Source organism: Suncus etruscus, chromosome 4 (genome assembly GCF_024139225.1).
Source record: "Suncus etruscus isolate mSunEtr1 chromosome 4, mSunEtr1.pri.cur, whole genome shotgun sequence".
NCBI classification, from domain to species: Eukaryota; Metazoa; Chordata; class Mammalia; order Eulipotyphla; family Soricidae; genus Suncus; species Suncus etruscus.
In genome coordinates this window covers 77,376,307-77,391,404 of record NC_064851.1, presented here as the reverse complement: position 1 = coordinate 77,391,404, position 15,098 = coordinate 77,376,307, and the positions used below count along the sequence as shown (strand labels likewise).

Here is a 15,098-nt window from a genome sequence, read left to right as displayed (position 1 = left end):
TTTGCCTTCCACACGGCAAACCTGGGATGGACCCGGGTTTGATCCTCAGCATTCCATATGGTCTCCCAAGCCTGCCAGGATTGATTTCTGAGTACAGAGCCAAGAGTAACCCCTGAGCGCCACTGGGTGTGGACCCAAAAAGAAAATGTATCTATAATGTCAAACAATTGAGATTTGAATTTCCACTCTACTTCCCCAAAACATATTACTAAGTGGGTTCTTTTTTTTAATGCTGTATGGTATTTTCTATGTTCTTGCTTTTATCATCAGTAGAACAAAGACAATAATACTGTATAGGTCTGGAACTTAACGGACAGAGCTTTTAGTGTGCACCTTGTCAAAGTGAACACTGTTTCTTCTGACAGGCCCTTTCTCCTCTGTAGGCCTCCTTACTCTCTGGTCTTTACCCTCAGTACCTCGAGGGGGCAGAAACATGCTGATTTCTACCTTTGTGTCTCCCCAGTTTCCAGGCAAGAACTGTACATAAGTTGGATACTGGGCAAGTGTTCATTTCTCCTCCTCTCCACAGATAGCTTATAAACTTCCACTTCATGTTAGTTTGTGTGCTGCTGCCCTCTTTCTGGGGAGGGAGCACTCCAGCACCCAGTGTGGCTCTCCGGACTGAGATGAACATTAGTTTTCCAACTTACCGCTCCCTAATCTCATCTTTCTCCCTGGTAGGAAACAGGTTGGTGGGGGCATCCAGGGGATACTTCTGGCTACTGTGGGAGCTACATGTCTTAGTTCACTTCTGAGTTCTTATCAATGAATCCATTGGCAATAAACAGGCTTCGCCCAGGTGAGAGGTGGGACCTGTCACCCACTTCAACTATGTCGCCTATTTTCCTGGCAAGACTTGATTTGCACTGTCTACAGAGGTGAGAAACCCAGCTGAGGTCAGAAGGATAGCCAGTGATGCTCAGGGGCCTGACCTAGGGAATGGAGGCTGACCACATCATGAAGACAGTAGCCTGAAGAGGAGCCATATGCCTCTGCTCCAGACACCCTACAGGCCCTTTGGGACACAACAACAAAAGCATGCTAAGTAGCTAGCTTTTATTCTCATCCAGCACATGGGCTCCTATGGAGATAAGGGAAGAGCTGGTGAGTTGGGCCATTCTAACTAGAAGTCTACAGCTCCGCCTCTTAACCAGAGCCTGAGCACCTCATGAGTAAGGATCCATTCCCAGGGCCAAGTCACCTGTCCTTCTTCTCCCCCACTCTCCCACCAAGTGAATCACAGAGATGAAAGCATAAAGACCAAATGCACATGTAATAGAAAGGCAAACAAACGCTTCAGGTCAGGTTCAAGACTAGACTTCTCCTTGGCGTGTGCCCGATGTGTCGCCTTTAAAGCTTGGACCTGTTTCCTTCGCTGCAAAAAAACGGAATGGGGCCTTACAACCTGGAAGGGAAGGTTGGGTGGGTCATGAGCACAGCTCTGTGAACCTTCCACTCTCCATTCGGCCCCTGCCTGGCTTGGAGGAAGAGAGAGGCCTGCGGACTGGCTGTAGAGAGGGGTGCTGGGTGGCCATACAAACCTTTCTTTCTCTCTCTCTCTTTTGTTTTATTTTTTTTACTTATTCTGATTTCTAATCCGGAGACACCTCCTTTTGAGCGGAGGCTCCAGGTCCTCAGGGCCTGCGCTTAGGATGGGCGAGGGGAGGATGCAGGGCGCCATGGCCGTCTTCTCGGCCGGCTTTGGCACAGGCTGGATCACGCAGCCCGCCTTGGGCAGCATGCGCAGAGCGTACGCGTGGTCCTCGTCCGCGGGGTTATTGAGGTTGGGGTCCGACTTGTCGCCGCCCGCCAGCGCCTCGTCCCCCAGCAGCTTCTTGGCCACCTCCCCATCCAGGTGGCAGTTGGAAGCACAGTTGTTCTCCTTGACGGACTCCAGCTCGCTCACGGCCGGCTCGTCGGGGGACAGGAGCTTCTTGGGGGGCGCCGGGGGCGGCGGCGGCTGCTCCGGGGGCGGCTCGGAGCTCTTGGCACCCTCGGCGGCGGCGCCCCGCAGGCCGTTCACGATGACGTTGCAGGCGGCCGCGGCCTCGGGGCCAGCGGGCGCGCCGGGGCCGGGGTCTCCGGCGGCAGGGGGGCTGCAGTGGCCGTCCCGGCAGCCGCCGCAGGTCCTGCGCTCCGCGGCGCCCGGCTCGCGCTCCGCCTTGACGTGCGCGTGCAGCGCGCGGTGGATCACGTTGTGCAGCCGCGCGCGGTGGCCCAGCGTCAGGTCGATGACCCCGTCCTGCGGGCCCTGCAGCACGCCGGGGAAGGCGGCCTGGCCGCCCGAGCTCGGGGGACTGCCGGCACGCCGCGTCAGGTCCACCACCTCGCCGCCGCCGCCGCCGCCGCGCCCGGGCCCGGCCTCAGCCGTCGGGGCGGCCGCCAGGCTCAGGGTCTGGCCCGAGCTGCCGGGCGAGGAGTCCGAGGACTTGGACGAGCCCTGCCTGGAGTCCCGGGCGGACACCGAGTGTCCACCCGTCTTGCCCCCCGTGGCTGCCGCCGCCGCCGCCGCCGCCGAGGCGTCCCCAGGGGCGCTCGGAATGAAGTTTTCCCCGTTGCTGGAGAAGCCATTGGGGGGCTTGGAGTCATTGACGTGGGGGATGGGGATGGGGATGGGGATGGGCACGGGCAGGGGCACGATCACAGGATATGGCACGAGCAAGGTGGGCGGCGGCACCAGCGGGGCGAGCGAGGGCAGCCCGAAATTCATCATCTGGGGGACCGGCATCGGGCCGTTGGGCATCATGCTCACGGGCGGGAAGGGGAGACTGGGCAGTGGGGCGCCCGGAGGCGGCGGCGGGGGCAGCAGGCCCGGCGGGTTGCCAGGCAGGGTCGGGGTGCTGGGAGGGTGGATGTGGGGTGACAACAGAGGCCGATGCATGGGGCTGGACGTGGGGCCCAGGTTCCTGGGCGCCCCCGGCGGAGGCCCGATGCCGGGGATCATGGGGTTGGAGAGGGGGCTGTTGGGATTGGAGGCATGGTGCGGCGGCCCCCGAATGAAGGGCGGGCGGATCTGCTGCATGATCTGCTGTTCCATGAAGATGGGCAGTGGCACGGGGCCGCGGTTGGTCATCACCATGGGCGGACTGCGCGGCGGGACGCCGAGAGGGGGCCCGATGCTGGCAGGTGGCTGGACGGAGACCGGAGGGATGTTTGGAGTCTCGCCTATGGACATGGACTTGGGCACTGGCGTGGGGATTTTAGTGACAGAGCAGTTGGCAGTATCAGATGGAGAGACGGTGGTGGACGCAGACGGGCCAGGGCCCTGGCTTTGGCCAGCTGCAGCCACCGGGGAGGGAGCCTTTCTCCGAGCATCTGCTAGGGGGATATTCCAAGAGTCTGGGGTGAGCAGCTGCACCCCGGCGCCTTCTGCTTTATTTTCCAGGGGAGGGTGTAATGAGCTGCACAGCCCAGCTGGAAGATTGGCCTGTGTTTCTTTGTAGAAAATGTCCATTTTGTATTGATTGAGACATTTTGCACTGCAGAACTGAAGCCTTCTTTCCCCGTCCCCAAAATCCAGGTATTCTTTTGTGTGTCTTATGTGCTTACACCAGTCACATACCTACAACACAGGGATGGAAACAGAAAAAGAAGACAAAGGAAGATCAGCAAGTTCCTTTTGTAGAGGAAGCTTTATATGTCACATCAAGGTTCTTCCCAGTTTTATCACAGTTTTTGCACTTGTGTGTTTTCGGTATTCCTTCAAGTTTTAAAAGTAAAAGTCGGAAATATTTGTACAATGAATTCGCCTTGAGGACTTGAAATACAGTACAAGGAGTAAGGAGCTTGCACTGTGATCCCTGGCTAAGTTAGAGTTGCCTAGCCCCTACAGCAGGAGTGACCCCTGATCACAAACACAGAAGTAAATCCTGGGTACCACTTGGGTGTGATCCTCAAACAGAATAGGGCTCCTTGAAATTTAGAATTGCTTTGCACATAAATATGAACTCTTGGAATAGCAGTGATCACTATCTCCTGTCTAAAACATAAGGGACTTGGTTGTTACCTTTGAGAGTGGCTTAAAGGTGCAACAGAGAGTCCATATCCCTGTGCATGTATTTTCATTAGTCAAAGAGGGTCATAGTAAACCTAACTCTAAAGAGTTTTGGAAGAAGGATTCTTCAAAAGTTCATTGGGCTTTAAAATAGGAATTCTCGTGCAGAATCACTTTACACCATTCACTGAGTTCAATAATGTAGTTGGAAAAGAGTGTGCTGGCTTAACCAATAACACAAAGCACAGAACATCATTACGTCTGGCTTCCAAAGGGAAACTTGGAATTGGTAATGAAGTCTGTGTGAGGCTCAGCTATTCCCAACCTGTGATGTTGCAGCAAGCTAGAATTATTTTTTGAGCTGTTTGCCCACTCTCTCTCAGTAGTCAGAATTTTTTGGTGACATTTCTTGGCAGGCAGTCTTATTTAACAACTTTTCAAACACCAGAGAACGTTTTCCAAAAGTTGTTATGGCTTTTCCCCCTTCAAATCTACGCCTGGCAAAGGAAAGACATCACCAAATTTATTTTAGAGTTGGGCTGCAGAACTAATTAAAGGCTGAGAGCTTTTCCCAATTGGAAATCACTCGACATCAAAGTTCAAAAAAATAGTTACTCTCGGCTTTAGAACCCATTACTTTGGAGAAATTATTGTGATTTCATTAACACATTAATTTTGCAACACCATCAGCTCTCACAGATGGTGAAGACATGATCTACAATTCAAATATGACTCTTGTTTGCACAAATGTCTTTCCTTCATATGGCATTTTAAACAAGAATTAATACGAATAATCTTGCAATAGCTATAAACAGATAAACAGATGTCAAATTTTTCAATAGTTCTTTCATTGCCATACTTTTCTGAGTGAACATAACACATACATTTTCTTTTCTCTTTTTTTTTGGGGGGGGTCACTTTCTCAACATTTAAGACATAGCAGCATAGGCAGAATTCTCAAATACAGTGCAATGGTTCTTAATCCAGTTGAGTCTCTTCTCAAAAAGACACTGGTTCCAATATTGCACTAAGTGGATCCCTGTTTTTGTTAAGGATGGTGTTTGCTGTTCTGTTGCTGGTGCGTGATGTTGTTTCTTAACTATGGTAAACTGATAGCATTAAAAGATGATACATTTTAATAATGACTGGTCATATAAACAATGCAAAAACAACATATGCTGGGCATTTGATTACTCATCTCATTTAACTCTCAGCTTTCCTTGCTTGTAAATAGTGGTTGCATGCTTGGATATGATTATGAGTTTGCATGCTCATGACTGACATAGGACCACTCCGCTCTGATTTCTTTTTTTCACTGATATGTGCAGGTATTATAGGATGGTTTGAGATGAAAGTAACAAACGAAATGGCACACATTCTTTTTTGTTTGGGCTCATATCAAAGTGCTTTTTCAAAATAACTTGCTGCAAAGCAAGTCATTTCAATGTTAATGAATTCCTGTGTTTCTTTACTGTCTTCTAGATTTCTCCAAAATTAAAGGAATGTTTAAAAATTAGAGTTGAAATGTCTAAAGTAAATGCAGATTTGACCTCAGATAAAAAGAGATACACAGGAACCATTAGACCTTTAAAATGATCAAGACTCAAGAAAAACAGTAAGTAAACTGGTAGTGTAACTCTATACATATAAGTTATTTTTTGAATTTTTTGCAGTGCCAGGATTGAAACAAGGGCTCTTCACAAATACCAGGCATGTACATATACCACTGAGTCTCATTCATATCCTAAAGTTAATATCTTTTTTGGCAGGGGTCACACCCAGCAGTGCTCAGGGGTTACTCCTGGCTCTATGCTCAGAAATTGTTCCTGGCAGGCTCGGGGGACCATATGGGATGCCGGGATTCGAACCACCGACCTTCTGCATGAAAGGTAAACGCCTTACCTCCATGCTATCTCTACGGCCCCAAAAGTTAATATCTTAATTGTCTTTGGCAGTGGGTGCTAAGAGGTCTGGGAATCCTTCCTGATGATTCTTTGTCTGAATTGTGGCTCAACAAGACCATTAGGATGAGTGCTACTCTGGTCCAGAGCTCATAGCCTTCCTGAAGAGATACTGGAGATGCTTGGGGAACCCTATAGAGTCAAGGATTGATCTCTGGCCAGTAGCATGCAAGGCATGTGTACAAGGGATTAGTCCCCTGTACTATCTCCTTGCTATTTTTTTCTCCTTGCTATTTTTTAATTTTTTTTTTTTTTTTTTTTGGTTTTTGGGCCACACCCGGCAACGCTCAGGGGTTACTCCTGGCTATGTGCTCAGAAGTTGCTCCTGGCCCCGCTATTTTTTAATTTTTGTTTTTATAACATCAACACATAATGGTATAGCATTCAGATTCCAAGATGAAATAAAACTGATTGCTTTGATATTAGGCATCTATAGCCTAAAATGTAAATTTATCTACTTGAAATAATGAAATAGGCAACTTCATTAACATGAATTAAAAAACAGCATTATCAATGAATTAAACTAATTAAAAGAATATACCCAATTTTCTGGCAAATTTCTTTTGGATCTTATTTTTTAGCCATAAGGAGGAAGAGTTTTATGAAATACTTGATTGGTTTTAAATTGCCAAACTGAATGATTTGTTTCCCGAGGATTCCTCTGTTTCCTCAAGCTAAATAAATATTTTCAAGTGGAGTCCAAAAAATAATCTAAATATAATTGAAATGTTTCCTTTTCTCATCCTTCACTTTCAATAACTCATTGATGAATAAGGCATGCACACATATTAGTCCCAATTTATCAAATGGAAATTCTCTACCATATTTTAATCTCCTCCCACCAAAAATAATTATGACATTCAAGCTCACAGCCAAAATTTATTTCATCAGACTTTTCAATTAAAACAAAGCCCTTGTCAGCTACTTGATTTTCTTTACAGCAGCCCAAAATATACTCCTTGGTAATGATCTTGTTTTGAGTCATGGGAGCATGAATGTGTGTGTCTGTCTCCCTGTCCTATTATATTTCAACTCAGAACACGTATCTAAACATCTGATTCTCCAAAAAAGCAATCTTTTGATGAGGCACAAAATTACTAGAGAAAAAAAATCACTTAAGAAATAATGAATCAGGTCTAGCTTATAGGCTGCATCATTTCAGATGAGGTCAATGAATTTATGACCCAAATGATTATCATCTGAGATAGTAAAAAATTACCATCAGAAAAAAAAAATTACCATCAGGCATTCTACATTGAACTGACACACTTGTAGAAATGAAATATTTCACTGTAAGAGCTGAAATTGATTACTGAAGATGTGGTAGGTGAAATATATATAGTGTGTGTCTTTCTCTTTAGTAAAACATTTGCATATTTGCAAAATAGATGGCATGTGTCTCATAAACTACGGTTTTCTGAATTGCAGTTGTATTCTTTCTTCCTATCTTTTTCTGAAGATGGCTTTGATTTTTTTTTAATTCCTAACTTTTCAAAACTTTATTTTTTCCCTCATTGTGCCAAGAAGCACCAGAATTCCCTTAGATATACTAGGAGATAAAGATTGAGAAGTGCCGATTTCAACTCACTGGGCTCTGGAATGGTCTCCCCCTAATTCCACCCCAGCTTTGTTTCTGTTGGAATCTGGCCTCTTTAGTTCCACTTCTCTCTCTAACAGATCCCAGATTGGACAGAGCAAAGGCTGGAGCTGTTTCATGATGGCAATCTGGGGACGGAATAATTAGCTAATGTGATGCCATTGAGCGAGACAGCTGAAATGCTTTGTATCACAAATACATAATATATCACCAGGAAGACAAAAGAGATCACAACGGAGATAAACAAACGTGTGTTCCATTCAACCCTATACCAGCAGTCCTCAGAAAGATTAAATTTACCTTCCTGGGATGTGTCCAATTCTAAACAACAGAATGAATATTTCCTTTAGTCCATTTAGAGTATTTATATTTTGGTGGCTGACTGCCAGGGTAGTACTTATAAGCTCAGTGGCCTGATGGATTCACTCCTTTCCTGTGAAATAAATGTGTGGCAATGTACACCACTCAAATGCTCAAAAGACACTGCCTCAGCAGAAATATCACTTGCTTTAGATATAAGAAAACTGAAAAGGCAGGACTTCTGGTTCCTATAACTCTTTCCATCTTGTATTTCCCCTGGAAAGAAAGAAAGCTATTCATGTTGGCAACTGAGCCTTTATTTTTATATAAATGTCCAAAGTCAAATCCAAAGTATTCCATGAGGTTACCCACATGGGCACACATATATTACATATATATTCTGCCTTGCTTCTGTGAGAAGATGGAGGGATGGGGCAGGATTCCTAATTAACACATTAATTAGCCATTAGTGTGGGAGCAGAGTTCATCCTTTAATGGAATCCACCGCTGCCTTCAGCATGGTAATCTAGCACCAGGCACTATTTAGTTAAGAAACTATTTTGCTGAAATAATCTTATCTGGTCAAAGATATTTGCCATAAAACAGTAAAAAGGATATTAGCAATTCCTTGAGTGTCATAGATAATTTGGAAAAAAAATAAACCAAAAACACCAGAATCTCACAGACACCCTTTCTTTCCACTGACACAGTGCCCAGGTAAGCACTCAGATGTGCTGTTGCAGCTTTCTTACATAAGACCGGGACTTGCCAGAAAAGCTTCTTGGAACTCTTGCATTTGATCTGCTAAATGTAGCATTAATCCTGAATTCCAGTCTTGGTCAGAAAAATCAGAAGCTCACCCAAGAATGAGACAGAGGATGATACAAAGACAGAGACATGAACAGGGTGACATGAACATGGGGGCTTAGAGAAAGGGGATTTGCTCTACTTGTGGAGAGTCAATTGCACCCATCTAAACAAGACTTGATTTCAGTCCCATCTTGAGGACCCAGGTCCAACTCTGTTTTGTTTAATTTTGTTTTGGTTTGGTTTTTGATCACACTCAGTGGTACTCAGTGTTTATTCCCAACTCTGCTCTCAGGGATCTCTCCTGGCAGATATTGGGATCCATTATTTGGTGCTGGATATCAAACCCAGGTCAGCCACATCTGAGGAAAACACCCTTTGCTTGGGCCCAACTCTGGGTTTTGACACTGCTTCCAGTAGGGTCTTGCCCAGTGCATTTGAGTAGTAAAGGATGCTATGGAAATCTTGGGAATCAGAAGGTGTGGGCTTGATTAATTATTGTACCTTAGCAAAAATCACATCTTTAGTACATCCATCTGTAAAATACAAGCTAATAGTAGTCACATGTAGCCAGTGAGCCAAGCACTTCACTAAACATTTTATATAGTAGAGTTTTTCATTTCCTGATCTCATTGATAGTTTAGGAACACCTCCTAAGTTCAGTATATTTGAGATTGAATGGAGGTGACTTCTCTGGGCAATACCTTCTGCTCCTCACAAATCCTAGAAGCCTCATGCTCAATCCTGCATTCCTAGATATAATGTCACAGAGGGGCTGCCTGACTTCACAAGAAACTATCTAGCTGCCCACCCCTTACCCCATCCTGAAAAGATCCCATTTAATGCCAAACCCTCTTCTTTTTCCAAGGCTGGTCATTCTTCATGCAAAAAGCTTGATAAAGCAGCATGGCTACATGGAAATGAGTGTTAGAACCATTAAAATGAATAATTTCTCTTAGGCTCAACTGCTGTTTAAATAGTGCAAGCCATAAACCATTCTCTTCATATTTTATTAAAATACAGAGCTGATGAGCAATCTGCTTGACTCATTACATGGCAAGACTATCTTCCAAAGCCACAGTTTCAGTTTATTTCTGATAGGCTGAATGGAGCCTGGCCTGTGTGGCCCTTGCATCAAACTGGGTTTGAGGGGAACCCAGTTCAACATCCCCCTTTTCTTCCAAAGCTGTAGGAAGAAGGAAGGAAAGGAAAAAGATGACCCAGTCACCCAAGAGATAACAAAGTCAAGCAGAAATCACATAGGGCTTTAGAATTAGCATAGAGCACTGTCTTCATGGTTGTTGTTGAAAGTCAATTATTAAAGGCTGAATAGAGAGTACAGAGTCAATCCTAGCACTTATATGGCCTCCTGAGTCCTGCCAAAAGCGATCCCTCAGCAAATAGCCATAATGTGCCATGAGCATTACCACCCCAACCAAAAAGATAAACATTTTGCACGTTTATATTTCAATATCATAATGTTTACTACCAAAGTTTCTTCATTTAAAGGCCTTCTTTGATTTGTTGTTCTCTTGCATAGCATACCCACATGCACATTTTCTTTTTTTTTCCTTTCTCTTCTCCTTCCAAAAGGGTTTAGAACTCAAAGAAAGGTTAATGAAAGCTTTGTTAGAATAGAAAATCGCATTAGAAAACACCCTTATTGTAACTTCAAGCCATGTGTTAAATATACTTATCTTACACATTTTCAGCTGAATTTCAGAAATGTTGACCCAGGTTTCCAACATTTGAGCTTCCTCTTTGTTGTGAGCTCCAAGCTCAGGCAGAGCAGAGAAGGGCTTGGTTTGCAATACCTTGGTAGGCACTGACAAATAGGGTCTTTCACCCAAGTTTTGTTTTCACCCAAGTTTTGTTTCTATGGTCAAAACAAGAGCTAGGATCCTGGCTTGAGATTGTGGGCATGCCCTCAGAAACAAATACATAATTCAGAAGAAGGTGATTCCCCATCCTTGGTCTGATATATTAAACTGCTGAAGAGTGTCAGTATATTACTACAAATCTCTGCTTCATGTAAGCTGGGAAAATGTAACTCACATTGACCCAACACAAGTCACCCAAGAGAGATTGGAAAATTCAAACCTCAGAAAATCTGGTCTTCCCAATGCCAAATGTCTGCCTTTCTGTCTTCTAGTTATCTGGCATTAGAGGGCACAGAAATAGCTCAACAGACCTTGGAGCCAAAAAAAAAAAAAAAAAGCTCTAACAAAAACTCAGAGATCTCAGAGTCTTGCCTCCAGCCTGCAGCTCCTGGTAGGATCTAGCAGTTAATCACAGGATTGCAGATGCTCCTCTGTAACATGAGATTATCCAGTGACAATACCACAGGGAAAGAGGGAAAGAGCCACAAAAAGGCCACAGACGTGGGAAATTTGCCACAGGAAAGCAGAGAGAAGATCCTTCCTGTCTCCCCTCATCACTGTGCTACTGACATGCTTGCACTGAGTTCACTTTTTCTGAGCTTGAAAGACAGTATAGGGGCTAAGGTGCTAGCCTTTCATGCAGCCTATCCAGGGAACCACTAGATCTGAATTTCCAAACTAGGGAAATTAGGGAGTGCTCTGGGTCTCCTAAGTGCTCCTTGGGAGATATCCCCAATCTTTCCTCTCTATATCTATTCCAACTATCATAACTATGACCTGTCTCAAAGCATTTGCCAGCAACATTACCTAGTTTCTTTATTCATAAGTGAAACACAATGCACAAGGAACCAGAGGTATAAGCTAAAAAATGACACAACTGCCCTGTCCTCATTGACTTAGGGTCTGATAGGAACCAGGACACTCACACATCTTTTGTTTGTATTTAACCATTTTTATTTCAAAATGAAGATTAAAAGAATTTCAGCTCCTGACCCTGCTCAATCCTCATGTCTCTGCGGGCCATGCAGGGCAGCTATTATTTCCCAGGCCTTCAGAAGCCCCATCTAATCTCCAAGAGGACCTTAACTCCTAGATAACTACAATTCAATAACTTGCTCATAACAACCTACTTAGATAATAGAAAGTCCAAATCCTGACAGCTCTGTCTGGCTTCAAAGCTGATATCTCCAGGATATTTGATATTTTGCCTTAAAACAACCTATATAGGTTGTTTCCAGAATCAAGTACACTTACACCTCTAAGAAATTCACAAATAAAGCTTAAGTATTTACCCGAGCATGCCTGGGTTTCTTTCTACACAGAGATGTTCTTCCACCTGGTGCTCATTCATTCTAGGTGGAGGTGTGATAGAGGCATGACCAGGTCCATTTATGAGACAAGAGCCCTTCCCAACTAGATGATTCTTCTCTGCACTGACTTTTCTGGTGGTTGTTCAGGGAGGGCTGCAATCTCATCGCAGATTGGCTTTGATGTCTGGCAATGCTACTTATTAGTCACTTTTTACACACACACACACACACACACACACACACACACACACACACACACACACACACACACACACACACACACACACACACCCTCTTCTTCCAAGCCTCAGTTTTTATATACTTAGAAACAACCCTTATTTTCTCCCAGGGTTTTTTTTTTTTTTTCCACAACCCCAATTCTGGTAGCTATTGTCAAGGAAACATTGCCCAGAGCCCTCCCACCTTGTCTGTCTGTGTTTTTACACATGCATATACTGTACTTTAGATTTTCCACCTTTAAAGGGGCATAGATCAAAATGCAGTTCCAGAGATCTGGAAACTTCCCCTCTTTATGGAGAACACCAGATCTCCCCACTGAGAGGTCTTTGCTTTCATTTCATTCATTTTTTTTGCTTCTTCCAAGCAGTGCTCTTAAGGCTAGAGGTCCCACCAGCAATTCATAGACAAACAGACCAGTGGTGGCTCAGACAGAGCTAGAGGATGAGGTCCCAGAAATTACATGAGCCACCCTGCAGTGCTCAGGCACCTCAGAGATCTGCACTCAGTATTGTGTCTTAACCCCTGTAATAGCTCACTTTGATATTTTTTATTTTGTTCTATTATTTTATTTATTTTTAAATATATTTAAGCACCATGAGTATAAGCATGTTTGTGGTTGGGTTTTAGTTATAAAAAAAAACACACCCCTTCACCAGAGCTCACTTTTATTTAAAAACACAAATATTGGGCCCGGAGAGATAGCACAGCGGCTTTTGCCTTGCAAGCAGCCGATCCAGGACCAAAGGTGGTTGGTTCGAATCCCAGTGTCCCATATGGTCCCCCGTGCCTGCCAGGAGCTATTTCTGAGCAGACAGCCAGGAGTAACCCCTGAGCATCGCCGGGTGTGGCCCCAAAACCAAAACAAACAAACAAAAAAAAACAACAAAAAACCCCACAAATATTAATTAAATATTGGTTATGTATCAAACTTAAGGTTTTCACTTAAGTTCTCTCTAACAATGAAGTAATAAAACATATGTCTGTTTTTCTTGGAAAAAAAAAAGACAGCAGAAGTCTAGAAAGATTATGGAGTTTCTGTAAGCATGCATAGCTTAGACAATAAAGTTAGGATTCAGGTTCAGAACTTCCAACTTGATCTCCTTGTGTTTGCTTCACTTGTAATTTCTGGTCAACCAAAACTTTTTTCTCTAAATGCTCATTACCATTTGGCTAATGACATATTCAAGAACTTCTGAGGGTAAGCTATTAAGCCTAGAGTTTCAGAAATCAGAAACACTTTCTCAACTTTGGAAATTAGGTGAACATTATCCATTTCTGGACATTTAAAACCTCTCATTCATTAGACTGAAACAAAGATTATCCAAAAGCAGAAGTGTTACCTGCACATCTCCTTTGGAAGGGCTGGAAGATGTGATTTGTTGGTGAAGCAGTGCTCATTGCTTATCTCTCTGCCCCTAATTTGGGGTTTACAGCTTTCTTTCTGGTGTCTGTGCTGCCTTATTCTAGAGAACATTCTCAAAGAAAGCAAATAAGAGTTGCCCAATCTTGCCTTTTCCCTCTCTGTTGTTAACATGACACATCTCTATATCATGAATCTATTCAGTTCTATTCCTTCTATCATGTGCAAAACCTTTACGACTCCTTTTTTTTTTTTTTAACTTGGGCAGTTCCCCCAGAGGACTTTAAGCTCCTCACTTGCTAGAATGTTTAACTTTCATTTTCAGAATGGCCCATACCCATGTGGTTCTATCCCCACCGCAATACATTCAAAGACTGATGGAGAGATCAAATTTACCTTTTTTTAGAATGGTAAAAAGTAAAAGAATTCTCTAATTCTAGGGATCATGACTTGCTGGATCTGTCCAGCTTTCTCTTCTGCTCCCACAGTACACACTGTTGCTTGCCTCTGATCTTTTTTCCATCCACATGCCAAGCAGATCTCTCTTCCTAAGCTCATGAAAATGGGGGCCTTGTAGGCTTCCCTATGCCATTTATCTACCTTCTCAGAACAAACCTGAAGACATGAGAAGAATCATCAATTGCTTTCTTTTTAAGAGAATGACATTCTTAGAAGATATCTAGGTAAATGGTTCACTTTCTTTTTCGTTAATTCATCAGATTTTAAATGTACATCTCATACTTCGTACACCATATCCCCAAATAATTCTTTGGACAATTCCTTTAGTTTTCCTATAATTCCCATCTTGCATTTTCCCTCATGTTCATAGTTGCCATACAAAGATAATTTTCATAAATTTAACCCACCCATTAGATTGGTTGGTGGGAGTATGGCTTTATATTTGAGTTCTTAGTCAGCTCGAGTACAAGCATAAACACCCCTGCCCCTTGACCAGTCTCAAGTGTTATTGGATTAGGATATCTGTGCTATCACTTCTCTGTTCTCTTTCCACTGTCTATGGTGACTTGGTCCTTCCCTGAATATAGGCTAAAGCCACTTGTTCATTCCTGCTTGGACTCTTGAAAAGGACTGGCTCCTCTTTGTTGCCCCATCTCCCTGTTACCTTCTTTGTGGTGTTGTATAGGCTTTGGAGAAGTTTTTCTTCCCTGCCCCACTTCGTGATTTTAAGTTTCCTTGGTGAACACGTTATATCTCTAAATGTATTTTCCAGCCACATCCTAGGCTTGGACTCTTCCCTTGGAAGCTGCATGATCTGATGAGAAAAGTGGTCAGTGAGGTATCTGGTGTCTAAGTCCTGTCTACCCTGTAATTTTGGATCTGCTTTTATGGTCCTGAACTCCTGGCAAATTTCAAGGACTAGAATGAGGATCAACACAAAGAGCACACAAAGAGTACTGAAAGCACTCTGAAAAAATCTATAAAGGGCCATATAAATATAGATCTTTTTATTTTATTATTATTAATACACAGTGAAACAGTTTGCTATTTCAAAGAAACAGAACTAATTTATTTACCTACACTCTACTCTTATTTACCTATCATTTTTAAAAATTAAATCTCAGTTATAAAACACAAAGAGAAAACCACTACTACAAATTTTCCTATGATGTTTACTTCAAAGTAAAAAG

The 15,098-nt window shown here is 43.7% G+C and overlaps 1 protein-coding gene across 1 annotated transcript in view; it reads right to left on the bottom strand.

Annotated features, from left to right (window-relative positions):
* Positions 1–1,487: 1,487 nt before the first annotated feature.
* Positions 1,488–15,098, bottom strand: part of SOBP (sine oculis binding protein homolog) — a 162,942-nt gene continuing 149,331 nt past the window's right edge. Inside the window, exon 6 of the mRNA XM_049771170.1 lies at positions 1,488–3,562. Coding sequence (XP_049627127.1) covers positions 1,577–3,562 — 1,986 coding nt within the window. The 3' untranslated portion in view covers positions 1,488–1,576. The remainder of the gene's footprint in view (positions 3,563–15,098) is intronic.